Here is a 20537-nt window from a genome sequence, read left to right on the forward strand (position 1 = left end):
GACCAACTCCCTTAGCTCCTCCCCACTGCTCCAGGGCCTGACGTCAGGGACCAACTCCCTTTGGCTTTCACCAGCATGGGTTCTGCGAAGGCCACTTTTCATGTCCAGTTTTCTCTAGGCTTCAAATGTCTGTGGAGATTAATGTAGGGTCTTTGGTGATCTCTGAGCCTGGCTGTCTCCTTGCGGGCGTTTCATAACCTAACCAGGTAACGTCATTTGTTTACTCACTCCCTTCTAACAAGGATAATGTTACCAAGTAGGGATAGAGCCGAGGTGGCGCAGTGGTTAAATGCAGCACTGCAGGCTACTTCAGCTGACTGCAGTTCTGCAGTTCGGCTGTTCAAATCTCACCGGCTCAGGGTTGACTCAGCCTTCCATCCTTCCGAGGTGGGTAAAATGAGGATCCGGATTGTTGTTGGGGACAATATGCTGACTCTGTAAACCGCTTAGAGAGGGCTGAAAGCCCTATGAAGCGGTATATAAGTCTAACTGCTATTGCTATTGCTATTATGAAACATCTGCAAGAAAACAGCCAGGCTCGGAGAGCACCAAGAACCCTATAGTATATCCAGTGGTGGGTTGCTCACCGGTTTATTACTGGTTCACCGGCTCTTGCGGGCGCAATATTTATGTGCAGAAGCATCCGGGTGGGTGGGCGGAGCCTTCCACCGCCGCCACTAGCAGTTTGGCTGAACGGGGCCGAACCGGGAGCAACCCACCTCTGATTATATCCCTGAGCCACAAATATTTTCTTCCAAATAGAGATGTTTGCCATTGTCCAGGGGTTTACAACATTGTCCAAGGGTTTACAATATTTACAACAGCGGGCGGGGGGGGGGGGGGACGGGTAGAAATGAATGTACCACTTTTCTCCTCTTTTAACAAGAGAAGGAAAAAAAGAGTCCCATTTGTTTCTCCATCCCAACTACCAACTTACCGTGTCCCCCGACTGGGATGGACACAGGAAGGAAACGAGCAAACAACTTCTTTCTGTAGCTAACGGCCTTGAAATGTTTCTCAGGATTTCTCCATGTAAAAAAAAACAGTGTTTGCTTAGCTTCTGAATAGTTGATTAAGTGTCAGTTCAGGTCTAGGGCAGAGAATACTCTAAAAAAAATAATGTTCACGTGATTTCCTATGATTTTTTAATGGGTAGGTATGAATTATGAACAACTTACTCCCTACGTGTTTGTGATGTTTTTTTTCTTCTGTTGGATTAAAAATTAAAATTTACCAGAATATTTCAGAAAGCTATAGTAGTTTACTCTAATGCTGTGATGGTGAAGCTATGGGGCGCATGCTTCTTTGGGCACGGGCACCCTTGCTTGTTTCAACCCATTGTGACCCCATGGACAATGTTCCTCCAGGCCTTCCTGTCCTCTACCATCCTCTGGAGTCCATTGAAGCTCACGCCGACTGCTTCAGTGACTCCATCCAGCCACCTCATTCTCTGTCATCCCCTTCTTCTTTTGCCCTCAATCCTTCCCAGCATGAGGCTCTTCTCCAGGGAGTCCTTCCTTCTCATTAGGTGGCCAAAGGATTTGAGTTTCCTCTTCAGGATCTGGCCTTCTAAAGAGCAGTCAGGGTTGATCTCCTCTAGGACTGACCGGTTGGATGGCCTTGCAGTCCAAGGGACTCAATGCAGGAGTCTTCTCCAGCACCAGAGTTCAAAGGCCTCAATTCTTTAGCGCTCAGCCTTTCTTATGGTCCAACCTTCACAGCCATCCGTTGCAACTGGGAAGACCATAGCCTTGACTGTACACACTTTTGTTGTCAGGGTGGTGTCTCTGCTTTTTAATATGCTGTCTAGATTTGCCATAGCTTTCCTCCTCAAGAGGAAGCATCTTTTGATTTCTTGGCTGTAGTCCCCATCTGCAGTGATCTTGGAGCCCAGGCAAATAAAATATGTCACTACCTCCCTTTCTTCCCCATCCCCGCCAGGAATTGAGAGAGCCGGATGCCACAATCTTAGTTTTCTTAATGTTGAGTTTCAAGCCAATTTTTGCACTCTCTTCCTTCCCCCGCATCAAGGGGCTCTGTAGTTCCTCTTCACTTTCTACCATTGGAGTGGTATCATCTGCATTTCTGTGGATTGCAAATCTCAGAATTCCTGGCTAAAGGGAATTCTGCACGTTCCAGATCTTACATCTCTCTCTCTTTGGACATTATTGGTTTGAAAGCATCGGTCGAGCGCATCAGAATCCTGATAGCTTTGTCATCGTCCTCACCTTGTTCTCCATTCTTTTAATCCGCAGGACCGCAGTCAACCGGAAGTGACTGACAAATACTTTCACGACGTCCCTTTCGATGCCTATTTCGCATCCGAGTTGCCCGATTTCCACCAGGTCAGCAGCATACCTGGCGTGGATGGTTTTACCATGAAGGTGGACGCCCTATATAAGGTACGTGGCCTACAAGTTAATTCATGCGTTACAAAGACTGATTTGAAAACTCTCGGGGCTGTTGACGCAGGAGAACTGTGGAATGCTGTCTCCTTCATCGCTGACCTAAGGGGGAAGGAGAAATATTTGGGGTGTTGCCTTGGGCTCTCATCTTTTATTGAACGAGACAGGCTGATGAGGTGGTTTCTCAACTGAGTGAGCATGGTCTTCCTCTTATCTCGGAGGAAGATGTTGATGTCCTTCTGGATAAGTTCACAGTTGGATGTCAGTGGAGATTCTCAGCCATCCAAGTAATGGTTTGTGTTCTGACCGAGGCTTCCCAAGAGCATGAAGCCAACTCCTGGTCCCGACAAAAACTCCTTTTGTTAATTGACTGTGAATTCTGCTCATTCCCATCCAGCAAAGTCTTTCGAGGGAGGATTTACAGTCACAGACCTTATCTGGCTTGGAGAGCTGCCAGGCTGACATCTGCAGAACTTGGCAAGGAGTCTCGGAGAGTCAGGAACCAACGAAGCGAACTAATTGTCTCCTGCAAACTCCCCTTTTACTCCTCTTATTTCCTCTGGGAGGGGCCATTCACCGTCCACCTGTGGCTTTACTCCCAAGTCGACCTCTGTTCTTTAGCTGTTCCCTTCATCTGGCAGCTCTGTGCATGCGCACACTGGGAACAGGCTCCAGTTGTTCTTCTGCCTCACTGATGTCTGACTCCGAAGGCAGCTGATAACTGGCATACGGCCCTGGCCCCCTCTCTGCCTCCAACACAGAGCCCTCACCTGAGCCTTCCCCAAACTCCAGGACTGGCCCATCTTCCTCCCCAACCTCCTCACTCTCCGACTCTGCTGCCAGATCCGCTGGTGGGCCACAAAGATGGTTTTTTAAGAGGTAACTGGGCTTTTTGGTTTTTTTCTTCGAAGACGTTTTTCTTCTCATCCAAGAAGCTTCTTCAGCTCTAATTGAATCCTTCCCCACCATCCAGTCAGAGTTGAAGAAGCTTCTTGGATGAGAAGCAAAATGTCTTCAAAGAAAAACCAGAAAGTCCAGTTGCCTCTTGAAAAAAAAGGATTTTTTTGGGATTCACAGTTTATTTATTTTAGAAAAAGTGTGTTGCCACCTAATCGCACATGGCGACTCAAGGCAGCTTAGGCGGACAATTGGATGTGTTAATCTCCTTAGTAATTTTATTTGGGAGCACATAGTGGTTCCCCCCCCCCCCAGCATGGACTCACTGGCATGCCAGCTATAGACATGCTTTATTTATCAATGAACCTCTGGCTTCAGCACTAATTTGTGGGCCTGTCTGGAAGAGGGGAAACTGCAAGTAATTCAAAATTAACTGGAAGTGGCCATTACAATGGTAATGCCACTTTGTTGGGTCAGTTGTTCCAGCTGTCCTAGAAGATGAAGTAGTTGTTGTTAGTTGTGAAGTTATGTCCAACCCATCGTGACTCCATGGACAATGTTCCTCCAGGCCTTCCTGTCCTCTACCATCCTCTGGAGTCCATTGAAGCTCACGCCGACTGCTTCAGTGACTCCATCCAGCCACCTCCTTCTCTGTCATCCCCTTCTTCTTCTTTTGCCCTCAATCCTTCCCAGCATGAGGCTCTTCTCCAGTGAGTCCTTCCTTCTCATTAGGTGGCCAAATAATTTGAGTTTCCTCTTCAGGATCTGGCCTTCTAAAGAGCAGTCAGGGTTGATCTCCTCTAGGACTGACCAGTTGGATGGCCTTGCAGTCCAAGGGACTCGCAGGAGTCTTCTCTTCTCCAGCACCGGAGTTCAAAGGCCTCCATTCTTTAGTGCTCAGCCTTCCTTACGGTCCAACCTTCACAGCCCTCCATTGCAACTAGGAAAACCATAACCTTAACTATACACACTTTTATTGGCAGGGTGATGTCTCCGCTCTTTAGTCTGCTGTCTAGATTTGCCATAGCTTTCCTCCCCAGGAGCAAACATCTTTTAATTTCTTGGCTGCAGTCCCCATCTGCGGTGATCTTGGAGCCCAGGAAAATAAAATCTGTCACTACCTCCCTTTCTCCCCAACTATTTGCCAGGAATTGAGAGGGCCGGATGCTACGATCTTAGTTTTCTTAATGTTGAGCTTCAAGCCAATGTTTGGACTCTCCTTCTTCACCCGTATCAAGAGGCTCCTTAGTTCCTCTTCCCTTTCTGCCATTAGAGTGGTATCATCTGCATATCTGAGGTTGTTGATATTTCTCCCGATGAAGTAGTATTATTCTTTAAAAATAAAGAATATTTAAAGATTTGAGTGGCTGACAGGATATTTCAGGGTACATATCCATGTATAACTCCCTAGATCTTAAAATCTCTCATGTGAGGCTTCCTTGTTAGCATTTCATCAAAAGCTTCCTTTTCCCAAAGCTTTAGGAATGTGTTCTCATATAAAGCTGTGGTCTTTTTGAGCTTCTGATTCCTTGTTTCTGCGTTTAATCATTCTGTTGTGTTTTTTTTGGTAAACTCCCTTGGAAATACGGATTGGAGGATGATGCCCACAGTATCTATAATAAATATTAATCATTTATCCAGTTCAGGAGTGAGAATCATAACTGTGAAATTAGATTTGCGCAGTAACAAAGAGAGTTTTAATTGAAATACTTGGCTTAGTTCCAACTCCTAAAGCTGGAAAGCTCTCAAAATATGGCCGCCTCAATACCATCTGGCACTAAATGAATGTTGAATGTTGATTTTATTTATATGCCGCCCTTTCCCCCCGAAGGGGACTCAGGGCGGCTCACAACTCAACCAGGGAAGGGGGATACAAGCAAGAATTTAAAACGACATAAAAAACAATACATGATTAAAACACAACAGTCATACCAATTCGAGACGGGGGCAACGGTTCTTTAGCCCCAGGCCTGTCGGAACAGCCAGGTTTTAAGGGCTTTTCGGAAGGCCTGGAGGGTGGTGAGGGTTCGAATCTCCACGGGGAGCTCGTTCCAGAGGGTCGGAGCAGCCACAGAGAAGGCTCTCCTCTGAGTAGTCGCCAGTCGACACTGGCCGGCGGATGGAATTCGGAGGAGGCCTAATCTGTGGGATCTAATCGGTCTAGTGGAGGTGATTGGCAGCAGGCGGTCTCTCAAGTACCCAGGTCCAATACCATGAAGGGCTGGAGATGCCACAGATTTGTGGTCTTCACTGTGGCAGCATATAGAGTGGAGGCCAGAAACAAGGGTCTCAAAGGTGCTTTTCCGAAAGGCAGCTGGACTTTTGTTTTCTCCCTTGAGGAAGACGTTTCGCTTCTCATCCAAGAAGCTTCCTCAGTTCTTCTGAGTGATTGGTTTCATTCTGTTGTGGCCCGCCAGCGGCCAGTGAAGCCGGCAGCAGATTCGGATAGTGAGGAAGTTGGGGAAGAACCTGGGCCAGTCCTGGAGTCTGGGGAAGGCTCTGTGTTAGAGGCAGAGAGGGGGACAGAGCCGCATGCCAGTTATCAGCTGCCTTCAGAGTCAGACATCAGTGAGGCAGAAGAACAGCTGGAGCCTGTTCCCAGTATGCGCATGCACAGAGCTGCCAGACAAAGGGAACAACTAAGGAACATGGATCGACTTGGGAGTAAGACCACAAACTTGGCAAGGAATCTCAAGGGACACAAACCAATGAAGGGAACTAATTGTCTCCTGCAAACTCCACTCCCCTTTCGTTCCTCTTTTATTTCCTCTGGGAAGGGACGTTCATCGTCCACCTGTGGCCTTACTCCCAAGTCAACCCCTGTTCTTTAGCTATTCCCTTCGTCTGGCAGCTCTGCGCATACACACACTGGGAACAGGCTCCAGCTGTTCATCTGCCTCACTGATGTCTGACTCCGAAGGCAGCTGAGAACTGTCGGATGGACCTGGCTCCCTCTCTGCCTCCGACACAGAGCCCTCATCAGAGCCTTCCCCAGACTCCAGGACTGGCCCAGGTTCCTCCCCAACATCCTCATTGTCCGAATCTGCTGCCAGCTCTGCTGGCCCCTGGTGGGGCCACAACAATATGACCAAGGAGATGTTGCAAAGGTCATAAGTGTGAAAAATAGTCCTGTCACTTTTTTTTCAATACCCGCTGTAACTTTGGTCACTAAATGAACTGTTGTAAGCCAACTGTTGTACATCTTGAGATCTCATCTTCTGCATATGGCGCTTGTTTGTCTTTTTGGCCAGGTGGAAGCCGGGCACCAGTGGTACCTCCAAGTGATTTACGTCATCGGTCCTGAGGTGATTGGAGGGTCCCGCATGCCGCGTTCCGTGGTCCATCACCTGAAGCGCGGCCGCCGAGATCTCGTGGACCACAAGGGAGCCCCTGTTGTGGACGACTCCTTGATCTACGACAACGAGGGGGATCAAATGAAGAACGGCACAAACATGAAGTCTCTCAGCCTCGAGCAACAGGAAGCCATCACCGTGGCCTCTCTTTCCCAGACCGGAGCCTCCATCGGCAGCGGCTTTGCGGCCGTCCTGCTCCTCGTCCTCGTCCTCTTGTCCATCTGCTTCGTCACCAGGAAGTGTCGGAAACACCGGAAGAAGAAGAAGAAGAAGAAAGCTGCCCAGGAGGTGGCGGAGCAGTACCCTCTCAACACGAAGGTCGAGGCAGCCAAGCGGTACGCCGAGGGCCTGGAGAAAAACGTCAGCGGACATTACTGTACGGTGAAGAACCTCAACCTTCTCTGTGAAAACGAAGGCGCCTACAAGGTCCGCGGAGCGAAGGTCAAGCCGATGAACTTGGAAGTGAAAGTTCATAACAATTTACACGACGGGACCGAAGTTTAATGGCCTGCGCCTTAGGGGAAGGGGGAAGAAATGTCTTTATATAGATAGATAGATAGATATAAATTGTAAAAAAAAAAAAAATGAGGGGAAGAGGAGAAACCTCCTACAATTTTTTTTTTCTAAAATATTTCCCGCCATTTCTGGTATTTTTATAGTTGTGAGGAAAAAAGGGAAGAACAAAAACTTTGCGTTTTGTTTGCTTAAGCCCGAGGTCTCCCCCTCTGCAGCAGCTTTAAAATTTGTGGACTTCAACTCCCAGAATTCCTCAGCCAGCCCTGGGAATTCTGGGAATCGAAGTCCACCAAGTTGCCAAGGTTGGAGAAGCCCCACCCTCTGGCTTAAGCAATGCTCAAGGAAGGTACCTTTGCACGCTTCCACTCTACCAAGGAGCTACCTCAATGAAAGCCAAACCCATCCGAGAAGAGGAAGGACCGAAACTCATCTCGTAAAAAAAGCCACCTCAGAGGGGGCCACGCCACGCCCTCTCCAATCTCGCTACGGTTCCCAGACCTCTTCCCTTGTTTTGGCCTGTTGAATTCTCTTTGCAAGAACTGGTGGAATTAAAACACAAACACACACACACACACAAAAAAAACAAAGATGCCTTGCCCCATGTCTACTTTGGAGGTAGAAGAAGAAGCACAATATGGAAATGTATGTATGGGACAGCGAGATGCCCCTGGATTTCCCCCCCAGTTCAGTTGACGGATGAAGGATTGGCCGTTCCGATGATGCCTTGGTCGCACCGTTCGTATGAACTTAACTTCCGCGGGAACTCTTTTTCCACACCAGTTCCTCCAGATGGAAGGATGAAGTAATGGCTTCCCTTTGAAACCCAGAGGCCTTGAGGACAACAAGGGTCTCTATAAGACTCGTGTCGTTTTGGTGGACCAACAGATCCATAGAAGCAGTTGCAGAGATCTTACCAATAGGGGTTTCTTGATGTTCTCCAAGCTTGGTTGGATTCCTTCAGGTGTGTCACTACCATCCCTTCCAGGAAATGTCATTAGTGCAGCTGTGATACGTACTACTTATTGGCTACTATCTTGGTTTACTACTGGATAGTAGCAATGGCAGCTCAGAAAAGCGTGAGGGTTATCCCTGAATGTTGAGCGATGCTTATGTGTCACTTGTCACAGACTATTCTGGTTCTTATAAAGTCATCATTGCGTGGACAGCAAATTGGCCGTAGAGCAGCTGGGGTGCCCCAAACTTTTTCCAAGTAGATCCGTTGAGATCTCTTAAGTCACCCTAAAGCAGCGGTTCCCAACCTCTCTAGCTTGGCAGACTGGCGCAGTGGGTGTGTGTGAGTGGCAGAGGCACACACTTGAGTGAGCAAATGGAGCTTCGCATGTGAGCGCAATCGCCTTCCATTCACGCATGTGGAGCTTCATCAGAGGTGGTATTCAACCGGTTTGGACCGCTTCACCCAAACCAGTAGTGGAAATCGTGCCCGCCTGGCCACCCGCCCCAGCTCTATGGCACGTTGTCAAGCCAAAGCACATGTGTGGGCACTCACATTTGCGAACCGGTAGGGTAGGTAGGGAAAGTAAGTGAATGCCACCCTCGACTTTCATGCAAACACTTGCCCATTTCTCACATGGCCTGGTGTCGAACCAGTTGTGGCCCGGTTGCGGCACGGTTTCAAACCAGTTGTGGCACGGTAGTGGGACACGGCCCAGGGAATGGGGACTCCTGCCCTAAAGCTTAGGAAGTTCTGATATAGGGTCATAATGCAAAGGAGCAGAGCACTGGTGTTCTTGGATATTTCTTACCAATTGGACAAAGAGTTAATTTGAAGTTCCGTATTTTTCAGAGTATAAGACCCACCGGAGTATAAGATGCACCAAGGTTTTGAAGAGGCAAAAAGATTTTTGCACTCTGCAGACCTCCCAAAAATGGCCTGTTTTTCGTGAAAATGGGCCCGTTTTTTTAAAAAGGCATGAATAAGCTTTAGGAGGCTTGTAGAGTGCTCCTGGGGAGGTGGCCCCCCCAAAAAACTAGCAAAAAAAGGCCCGTTTTTCGCATAAATGGGCCCGTTATTTGTCAAAAAAATTGCATGCATAGCCTGTAGGAGGCTTATAGAATGCTCCTGGGGGCGGGGAGGGGGCAAAATTGAGCAAAGATTGGCCCATTGTTTGCTCATTTCTGCCCTCCCCAGCCCCCAGGAGCACTCTGAAAGCCCCCTACAGGTTATGCACGGCCATTTTGGTGAGGGGGGGGGGTGGAAGGCAAAAAATACTGTATTCAGTGTATCAGACGCACCCAGATTTTCAGCCCCTTTTCTGAGGGAAAAAGGTACGTCTTATACTCCGGAAAATACGGTAATTTGGCAAACTAAAAAGCTGATCATGACTCTCTATCCTGGCACTTCTTCAGCAAGAAATCTTGAAGAAGTTTTTTTATAATGTTCTTATCTCCATGTGACAAACTGCCAGCTCATTCTGCAGAGCAGGAATAATTGATGATGGGGAATTTTTTTTGGGGGGGGGGGTGTTGTAAGAAACTTTTTGTAGATCAGTTTTCAAGCACACACCTTAAATCTCTATAAAGAGGCAACCTCCTAACTTAACGATGAAAGGGATGAATTGCGTGAACTGGCTGGAAGAAATAAGAGAGCCATTATTTTTCCCACATCGTCCATTGTTGTTCCATCTTATTTTGAAATATCTGCTATAGGGATCCTTTTTTTTTGTCCTAAATGCAGATTTTTTAAAAAAAATAATAATATTCTTTTAGAAAACAGGCAGTACTTTGGAACTGAAAATCACCTGTGCCAAAATTGTTGCTAAACTTAGTTTATAAGACTATCTAGGACTCTTTCTGTGTGTTAGCATAATTTAAGCTAGAAACCTAGTGTGTTGTAAAGCAGCAAGTCACTCATGTTCTGTGTGGAAATCTAGGAGACTTCGTAGACCAGAAGTGTCCAACTTTGGCAACTTTTAAAGACCTGTGGACTTCAATGACCAGAATTCCTCAGCCAGCATGGGGAATTCGCTAGGGAATTCTGGGAGTTGAAGTAAAAGTTGCAAAGTTCCCTAGCATAAACCTTTGATTTAAGCCAGTGGGTCCAATCATTTTAACACATTGTATGCTCTCCTGGATTTTGGCACATCATCATCATCACGTTGATTGTGCAAATGTCTGAATAATTCACAAGCTCCTAACTCCCAAAAGACACATTATCCAAATTACTTACCAAAGCTCTGTTCAGGCTAAAATTAATCTTCATTTTGAAGGCATGTGGAGATACTTGCAGACCTGGTTCCGCGTGCTACAAGCAACCTGATTGCATGCGATAAACTGGTTTCCCCCATAATTTAATGCCTTCTCAGAGTGCTAAGGTTTTACCTCGCATTCTGTTTACCAGCGGATTTGAATTTATTAGGTACTGAATTGGAGAAGGCAGCAGGAAGTTTGCAATAACCTGATGGAAAACCACCAACTCACCATGTGCATCAAAACAGGATTAAGCTTCATTTGACTTGCTTTCTCATAACACTAGTGGTGTCTCATGCGCCTTGCATACATGTTTATTAATGCAGGACACCAAGTGGGAGAGAACCATGTTAATTTTATTCCTGGTCAGACAAGCCACTGTGTCATAAGACGAAAACATCCTAAAGGGACAGAAACCGAGTTGATAATTATCTGCTTCCTCATTTCATTTGATCTGCTGTCGTGAAGAGTCTCTCCTTCCTGTGGATCTTACTACAGGTCGTCCTCAACTTAACGATCACAATCGAGCCCAACATTTCTGCTGCTAAGCGAGACATTCATTAGGCGAATCGTGCCCCGTTTTGCCAGCGTCCTCCCCACGGTCGTTAAGCGAATCACTCCAAGCTGTCAAGTTAGCGACACCGTGGGTGGGTGGGGGTGGGGGTTATGCCAATCCAGCTTCCCCATTGACTTGGCTTGATCAGAAGGTCGCGAAAGGGGATCGTGCGTTCCCAGGACACGGCCGCTGTCATAAATATGAGCCAATGGCCAAGCTGTCATAAATATGAGTTAGAGGCCAAGCGCCTGAATTTTGATCGCACGACCATGGGGAAGCTGCAACGGTCGTTAAGTGTGGGGGGAAAAACGGTGCTAAGTCGCTTTTTTCAGTAGCGGTGTAACTTTGAAACAAACGGTTGTAACTCGAGAACTATCTGTAGGGTCACAAGAAGTGGGCGCTGATAATGGAATAGAAGCAGGAGTTTCTTCCCTACAGTCACTGAGTATTAAATCGGACAACTGGAATTTCTTAGTAGTATTTTATGGCTCCCAGGGGCAGATCCAGATCTGCGGCTATTCCTGTCTTTCTAAATAAAAGCGGATGGCTTTTATTTTGAAGGAAACTGCTTTTTCCTTTTTCCCCCCAATCTACATATATGAATGCAAGCCCATGCACCTTCCCAGCCCCATTGGTTCAATCCTTCACAACAGTTCCAGTTTCTCACGTGGGCCTCTTGGGAAAATTAATTCTCCCCCCCCCCCCCCTGTTTATTTAGAACTAGCTGATAACCCGCCGTTCCCTGGGTATTTATTTATAAGGGAGGGAAATGTCTGGACCAAACTTCATTTCTAATGTTGGATTTTCCCCCTTACCAGAGGGAGCCCTCCTTGTGGAGTACTGTGAAGCCGTTACCATGGCAACTCCACTGCGCTGTACAGTAGAAGCCATTTTACAGCAGTACGGTAGAAGCCATTTTAAAGCACAACAGGCTGTATCTTAACAGAACACACACACACAGACCTCTGAGGGGTGTTAGGAGTGTCTTACCCTCACAATATTTGTTTCCAGAGAGTAAGTTATCTGTGTACCAAGTTTGGTTGAAAGGCGTTCTAGAGTTATGCTGGAACACACACACACACAAACACAGAGCCAGATAGAGAGAGAGAGAGAGAGAGATAGAGAGAGAGAGAGAGAGAGAGAGAGATTCCTCTACTTCAGACATTTTTGTTGGTCTAGGCCCAGCTGAAATTGAATAAGCCTCCTTCATTTTCAAAGACGTTTTCGTAAGATAGCACACACAGAGGAATGTAAGTGTGGAGTGATGTAGATGGGAACTTAGCTGCGGTGTGGCCTCCACGGAAATGAATGGAAAACAATTTGACCTTGTGTGAATCTCACAGACCCCCCCTCTCCCCGCACAAGTTTTCTGTGGCAGGAAGGAAAAATCCAAGATAATAAATCACAAGCCAGAATTTCCTACGGAATATGAATATTTACACTGCTTTCCGTTCCTAGAGTGCTGTGTTGTTCAGCTCAGGGAATCCAGCCGCCTTTGAGATGTACGAGAATATCCCTTTTGGATGGCAAAGCTCGGCGGGTATCAAACGTCCCCACATTGAATGCCTCGATTTCGCTCTGGGAAAATCCAGAAGCCGATGGGATTAGCTTTGGAGACCTCGCTTCTCCACAAGCTCATGGATGATCTTGAACAAATCCCATTCCCCACCGCAGGAGTTTCCTAAGGTTTAGAAGACGCCGCTGCGGTCTCTGCGGTAAAATTGGCAGGATGAAAATACAATGCACCCGGGCATTGTTTGTCGTTCTGGACAATTCTTTGTGCCAAAATATTATGCCAAGCGGCCAAGGTGCTCCATGAATTGAGGTTGGCCTGGCCACTGGCCTACCTAAAGGTACGACGTTAGCGTCACATAGGTTGGTATTTGTAAAATAAATAAATAAATATGACGGTGTTTGTAGCAGCAAGACACGGGAGCACCTCTGCTCTCTCCTTTGCTTCCTGAAGGCGCCTATTATAAATGTTAACTGCTGACATCTGCCTTCTCTGGATCGACTTTAATTGTCCTCTTGTTTTTTGTGGCACACTGTCCTTACGGAAGGCTCTTCTGGTGCCCCAAGTGACTCGTCTGGTGCTGTCCGCCGTGTTTCCTCAAACCTCAATAATGTTCTGTATTTCAGAGCAACCAATCTACTTGTTATTCCCATGATGCCTTTCTGTTGTCTTTGCTAATAAACCAACTTTGGTTACTTTTTTAATAAAAGCTGCCTTCAGCCTGAGGCATTTCTTTCTTTCTCCTCTTTTTTTCTTTTCAAAAGCAGTTCAAAGGTTGAACCCTGGTAGCAGAGGGTGGCATTCAGCAGGTTCGACAGGTTCTGGGGAACCGGTAGCGGAAATTTTGAGTAGTTCGGAGAAGCGGTAAATACCACCTCTGACAGGCCCTGCTCCCATCTATTCACAGCCTCCCGAGTCCCAGCTGATAGGGAGAGAATGGAGATTTTACAGTATCCTTCCCCTGGAGTGGGGAGGGAATGGGAATTTTACAGTATCCTTTCCCTGGAGTGGGAGGGAATGGGGATTTCTCCTGGAGTGGGGAGGGAATGGGGATTTTACGGTATCCTTCCCCTGGAGTGGGGGAGGGAATGGGGATTTTACAGTACCCTTCCCCTGGAGAGGGGAGGGAATGGGGATTTTGCAGTATCCTTCCCCTGGAGAGGGGAGGGAATGGGGATTTTACAGTATCCTTTCCCTGGAGAGGGAGGGATATGGGGTTTTACAGTACCCTTCCCCCTGGAGAGGGGAGGGAATGGGGATTTTGCAGTATCCTTCCCCTGGATGTGGGGAGGGACTGGGGATTTTACAGTATCCTTCCCCTGGAGTGGGGAGGGAATGGGGATTTTCTCTGGAGGGGGGAGGGAATGGGGATTTTACGGTATCCTTCCCCTGGAGTGGGGAGGGAATGGGGATTTTACAGTACCCTTCCCCTGGAGAGGGGAGGGAATGGGGATTTTGCAGTATCCTTCCCCTGGAGTGGGGAGGGAATGGGGATTTTGCGTATCCTTCCCCTGGAGAGGGAGGGAATGGGGATTTTACAGTACCCTTCCCCTGGAGTGGGGAGGGAATGGGGATTTACGGTATCCTTCCCCTGGAGTGGGGAGGGAATGGGGATTTTACAGTACCCTTCCCCGGAGAGGGGAGGGAATGGGGATTTGCAGTATCCTTCCCCTGGAGTGGGGACGGGAATGGGGATTTTACGGTATCCTCCCTGGAGTGGGGAGGGAATGGGATTTTACAGTACCCTTCCCCTGGAGAGGGGAGGGAATGGGGATTTTGCAGTATCCTTCCCCTGGAGTGGGGAGGGAATGGGGATTTTACGGTATCCTTCCCCTGGAGTGGGGAGGGAATGGGGATTTTACAGTACCCTTCCCCTGGAGAGGGGAGGGAATGGGGATTTTGCAGTATCCTTCCCCTGGAGAGGTGAGGGAATGGGGATTTTACAGTACCCTTCCCCTGGAGAGGGGAGGGAATGGGGATTTTGCAGTATCCTTCCCCTGGGGAGGGAGGGAATGGGGATTTACAGTATCCTTCCCCTGGAGAGGGGAGGGAATGGGGATTTTGCAGTATCCTTCCCCTGGAGTGGGGAGGGAATGGGGATTTTACAGTACCCTTTCCCTGGAGAGGGGAGGGAATGGGGATTTTGCATTATGCTTCCCCTGTAGTGGGGAGGGAATGGGGATTTTACAGTATCCTTCCCCTGGAGTGGGGGAGGGAATGGGGCTTTTGCAGTATCCTTCCCCTAGAGTGGGGAGGGAATGGGGATTTTGCAGTACCCTTCCCCTGGAGAGGGAGGGAATGGGGATTTGCAGTATCCTTTCTCTCGAGTGGTGAGGGAATGGGGATTTTACAGTATCCTTCCCTGGAGAGGGGAGGGAATGGGGATTTTGCAGTATCCTTCCCCTGGAGTGGGGAGGGAATGGAGATTTTACAGTATCCTTCCCCCTGGAGTGGGGAGGAATGGGGATTTTACAGTATCCTTCCCCTGGAGTGGGGAGGGAATGGGGATTTACAGTATCCTTCCCCTGGAGAGGGGAGGGAATGGGGATTAGCAGTATCCTTCCCCTGGAGGAGGGGAGGGAATGGGGATTATACAGTACCCTTCCCCTGAGTGGGGAGGGAATGGGGATTTTACAGTATCCTTCCCCTGGAGTGGGGAGGGAATGGGATTTACAGTATCCTCCCCTGGAGTGGGGAGGGAGAATGGGATTTTCTCCTGGAGTGGGGAGGGAATGGGGATTTTACGGTATCCTTCCCCTGGAGTGGGGAGGGAATGGGGATTTTACGGTATCCTTCCCCTGGAGTGGGGAGGGAATGGGGATTTTCTCCTGGAGTGGGGAAGGGATGGGGATTTTACAGTATCCTTCCCCTGGAGTGGGGATGGGAATTGGGGATTTTACGGTATCCTTCCCTGGAGTGGGGAGGGAATGGGGATTTTACAGTACCCTTCCCTGGAGAGGGGAGGGAATGGGGATTTTTCTCCTGGAGTGGGGAGGGGAATGGGGATTTTACGGTATCCTTCCCCTGGAGTGGGGAGGGAATGGGGATTTTACAGTATCCTTCCCCTGGAGTGGGGAGGGAATGGGATTTTCTCCTGGAGTGGGGAGGGAATGGGGATTTTACAGTATCCTTCCCCTGGAGTGGGGGAGGGAATGGGGATTTTTACGGTATCCTTCCCCTGGAGTGGGGAGGGAATGGGGATTTTTACAGTACCCTTCCCCTGGAGAGGGGAGGGAATGGGGATTTTGCAGTATCCTTCCCCTGGAGAGGGGAGGGAATGGGGATTGTACAGTACCCTTCCCTGGAGAGGGAGGGAATGGGGATTTTGCAGTATCCTTCCCCTGGAAGGGGAGGGAATGGGGATTTTACAGTACCCTTCCCCGGAGAGGGGAGGGAATGGGGATTTTGCAGTATCCTTCCCCTGGAGTGGGGAGGGAAAGGGGATTTTACAGTACACTTCCCCTGGAGAGGGGAGGGAATGGGGATTTTGCAGTATCCTTCCCCTGGGAGGGGAGGGAATGGGGATTTTACAGTATCCTTCCCTGGAGTGGGGAGGGAATGGGGATTTGCAGTATCCTTCCCCTGGAGTGGGGAGGGAATGGGATTTTACAGTACCCTTCCCCTGGAGAGGGGAGGGAATTGGGATTTTGCAGTATCCTTCCCCTGGAGTGGGGAGGGAATGGGGATTTTACAGTATCCTTCCCCTGGAGTGGGGAGGGAATGGGGATTTTACAGTATCCTTCCCCTGGAGAGGGGAGGGAATGGGGATTTTACAGTATCCTTCCCCTGGAGTGGGGAGGGAATGGGGATTTTACAGTATCCTTCCCCTGGAGTGGGGAGGGAATGGGGATCTTACAGTATCCTTCCCCTGGAGTAGGAAGCAATGGAGATTTTGCAGTATCCTTTCTCTCGAGTGGTGAGGGAATGGGGATTTTACAGTATCCTTCCCCTGCCATGCCCACCAAGCCACACCACATCCACCAAGCCACACCTACAGAACCAGTAGTAAAAAATTTGAATCTCACCACTGCCTGCTATCCTTAACACAAGGCTGTCATACTCAAGGCCCAGGGACTGGATCCGGTCCACGGGGTGTTTGGATCTGGCCTGCAGGTCCCCCCTAGAAACAGCAAAGGACTGTCCCATGGTGGCGCTGCTAGCGAAAACAGAGCTCAGGAGGGCCATTTGCAGCTCACCAGGGCTCCGTTTTCAGCCGCGATGGCCTCCTGCAGCCCTCTGCCAGCAAAAATGGAGCCTGGGTGGGCTGCATGCAGCGTTCCCAAAGCTCTGTTTTCACTAGCAGAGGGCTGCAGGAGGCCATCGTGGCCTAAAACAGAGCTTTGATGAGTGACGTCAAGCTGGCCCTGCGCCCAGATCCCCCCAGCCCCCAAAGTCAAACACAACCCTGATGCAGCCCTCAATGAAACCGAGTTTTGATACCCCTGCTTTAACCTAATGCAGAAGACGACATTAACCATCTTGAAGGCTCTTAATGGGGGCGGTGGGAATGGTTAGGCCGTGTCCGATGCTGGTTTTGCTAATAGGGACATTAGGAAGATCCTTGAGATGGCTTCATACCATCTTGACCAGTCTAAGGTTTGGTGCAGGGGTCAGCAAACCATGTCTCTGGAGCCGCATGTGGCTCTTTCATCCCTCTGCTGCAGCTCACTCCACCAGTTGGCTCCACAACTGATAGGGCTTTCGGTTAGGACGGGTAGAGGAAAAAGGATGCTGCTCTAGGAGGAGGCTCTATGGTAGGGGGAGCCGGACTTCTGGTTGGCAGAGGAAAAGTACGGCCACACTAGGGGGAGACTCTATGGTGGTGGCGGGGACCGTACTTCCAGTTGGCTCCAGAATTGAAAGGAGGGCATCCAGTTAGGACGTTTTTGGCTCTTTTGAGTGTTTTAAGGTTGCCGACCCCTGGTATGGTGTTCCCATTGTGGGAAGGTTGCGATTGCTAACTGCATTGTTGAGCCTCTGATAATTTCCCTTCCTACATGGAGGTAACTCAAATCATCCAGGCCATGGTCGTCCCAAAGGTGCTTTTTCCAAAGGCAACTGGACTTTCTTTTTTCCTTGAAGATGTTTCTCTTTTCTCATCCAAGAAGTTCATTCACTTCTTGGATGAGGAGTGAAATGTCTTCAAGGAAAATTCCAGTTGCCCTTTGAAAAAGCACTTTTGGGGTTCCCTTTCTACTCAATCCCAACAAAATCAGTTCCCTTGAATGGGGGCTTATCCAGTTGGAGAGGGAAATGCGTGTTAGGAGCTTGCCTGCCCCTTGACTATGATAAGAGAAGGGAATCTAAGATGGTCTGAGATTCTCCCGTTTCTTCTAGGAGTGCAGGTGAGAAAGACGTTAAAATGTTAAAATGATACTTAACACACTTAATATAGAACATGTAAAGAGGGTTACTTACCTTCCTTCCTACCTTACTAACTAACTACATTCATAAGTCAACTCAGAGTGACTCTAAACAGCTTACAGGAAGTAAACCCCAAATAAAGGTAAGTTTCCCCTCGGACATATGTGCTAGTCATTCCTGACTCTAGGGGCGGTGTCATCTCCGTTTCAAAGCCGAAGAGCCAGCGCTGTCCAAAGATGTCTCCGTGGTCATGTGGCCAGCATGACTCAACGTAGAAGGCGCACGGAACGCTGTTACCTTCCCACCAAAGGTGGTTCCTATTTTTCTACTTGCATTTTTTAACGTGCTTTCGAACTGCTAGGTTGGCAGAAGCTGGGACAAGTCACGGGAGCTCACGCCGTTACATGGTGCTAGGGATTCGAACTGCTGAACTGCTGACCTTTCTGATCAACAAGCTCAGTGTCTTAGGTCACTGAGCCTTCACGCCCCTTAACATAGCTTTACTAGGGTGTAAATTACATGTCGACGTGATTTCCAGCTATATAACTCCTTTCAGAGAGTTGCTTGCTTAAAACCCACTGGAAAAAAGGGTTCTCTATCTATCTATCTGCATTGACACTGTCCTGGTGTCACTCTTGTGAAGCAGCAACAGTTAACATCAATGGCTTGTCAAATGCCAAATAGTTCTTTCAGTTGCAACTTTATTTTTAAAATTAAAAAAAAACAACGCCAACAAAAAAAACCCACTACAAGGCAAAAAATTGTTTTGATAGTGTTGGAAGAAATGTCCTTCTGGGTTCGGCTCCAAGTGGGGGAAAAGACCCTAGAACATGGAGGCTGCTTGGAAAGATGGTTTTAATGGGGACAGGATCACAGGGATTGAGCTCCTGAACCGAAAAGGGGGACCCCATGCTTCCAGATGTTGGGTGAAGAAGAGGAAAAGAGAGAGATGCTGAAAGTCCCTGGTTTTATGTCCTCTTTGGCCTTGATCTTGAGCTTGTATTCTGATTGGTTGTCAGACTCCCATGGGGCCATGCAGGGGCAACTCTCTGGGGTGCGTTTTGAGTCCAAGTTTGGTTGAGCATTGCTTCTTTCCCAGGTGCCCTGTGGTGAGTTTCTGTGGAAGGCTAATCCTACCTTTGTTATGTAGAGTAGACCAGCTCAGGGCCCCTAATGGCCATTGAGATAGGTGGGGGCTATTAAGAGTGAGTTTGTTCCTGCCTAAAACATGTTTCTCCATTTCTGATCCAGGGAAATATAATATTCTGCCTTTTCAATATTTCCCACAATATTCCATTTTTCTAGGAGAGGGGTAGGGGTTAACTTCCTACGATAGTTTTCCCAGGCTGTTGAGTTTTGCAGAGCCGAGGTGGCGCAGTGGTTAAATGCAGCATTGCAGGCTACTTCAGCTGACTGCAGTTCTGCAGTTCGGCTGTTCAAATCTCACCGGCTCAGGGTTGACTCAGCCTTCCATCTTCCGAGGTGGGTAAAATGAGGACCCGGATTGTGGGGGCAATATGCTGACTCTGTAAACCGCTTAGAGAGGGCTGAAAGCCCTATGAAGCGGTATATAAGTTTAACTGCTATTGCTATTGCTATAACTCCAAAAAAGATTTCAGAGAAGAATTACGATCTCTAGATGTTTGAAAGAAATTGCAGAATTGATGTATATCAATCCTACAATTCGCAATATACCGATTAGCCTGTAATCCGTGGACTCCTTATGGCCTCCCATCCCAATCTTAACAAGCACAGTCCTACAAGCTCTTTCAAACCACCATGCCTTCCCCTTTCTCACAAAGACCCCCTTGCCTCCAGAAGTTGTGGGTGCTCCAACCACTGAAGGTTTTTAAAGAACAGATTGGATGACCATTTGCCTGAACTGGTGTAGGGATTTCCTGCTTGAGCAGCGGGTTGGACTAGAAGACCTCCAAGGTCCCTTCCTACTCTGTTAAGCTGTTAAAACCCCAGCCTTGCTTCTCAAGGGGATGCAACCTGCTTGGTGGTCCTCCAAAACCCTTCTGGCCACCAGACTTGGTGCCTGAGTCGTCTTGGGGCCAATGCTGGATAAGGAAAGGAAAAGCCATGAAAGGCGCCCCCTATTGGAAGAAGCGGTCAAGGTTGTCCAACCCCGTTTCTTCCTCCTCCTTCTCTTCCTTCTCCTCCTCCTCCTCCGCACCTCCGGGCAGGTGGAGCCACCGCAGGGCGGGAACGCGACAGCACTACTTTTTCCCAAGCGCCGCGCCGGCGTAGCTACTATTCCTCTTCGCCAAGTTCACAGTTCGGACTGTTGCTTCGGGGGTAAGTCTCTCCGCTCGATTTCTTCCCTGCACCCCGAGACTTGGATGGGAGGATGCTTGGAAAGCCCGGATCGCTAACCTCTGCCGCTCTTGCAAGCTTCGCACCCCTCTTCCTCCTATACCCAACTTCCCAGCCCGATCCCCAACTCACCTCGCCCTTTGCACCCCAGGCGCGCCCAGGCCTGGATCAGGACTCGGTCTCCGGCGCCTGCAGCTTCCCCTCGCCTCCCCCCTGGCTTGGTGAGAGCCGAGGTACCAGCCAGACGGGGGTCCCCTCCCCCGGGGGGATCTGTCCAAGGTTGGGGAGGCGGGGAGGAGTGGGGGGGGACACAATTCGAAGGCGCCCTCGTTCTTTTTCGCAGCTCAACAAGAGAAGGTGCGCCCTGCCCCGATTTGTGCGCTCTCTGTTACGCGCTGCCCTGCTCC

General features: G+C 48.9%; 1 protein-coding gene across 1 annotated transcript in view; it reads left to right on the forward strand.

Moving 5' to 3' along the window:
• The window catches only part of FRAS1 (Fraser extracellular matrix complex subunit 1), a 224195-nt gene extending 217036 nt beyond the window's left edge, over positions 1-7159 (forward strand). The window contains exons 65-66 of the mRNA XM_032224319.1: positions 2256-2402; positions 6554-7159. Of these exons, the coding sequence (XP_032080210.1) occupies positions 2256-2402; positions 6554-7159 (753 nt within the window). The remainder of the gene's footprint in view (positions 1-2255; positions 2403-6553) is intronic.
• The last annotated feature ends 13378 nt before the right edge of the window (positions 7160-20537 follow it).

The sequence above is a fragment of the Thamnophis elegans genome, chromosome 9 (genome assembly GCF_009769535.1).
Source record: "Thamnophis elegans isolate rThaEle1 chromosome 9, rThaEle1.pri, whole genome shotgun sequence".
Classification (NCBI taxonomy): domain Eukaryota; kingdom Metazoa; phylum Chordata; class Lepidosauria; order Squamata; family Colubridae; genus Thamnophis; species Thamnophis elegans.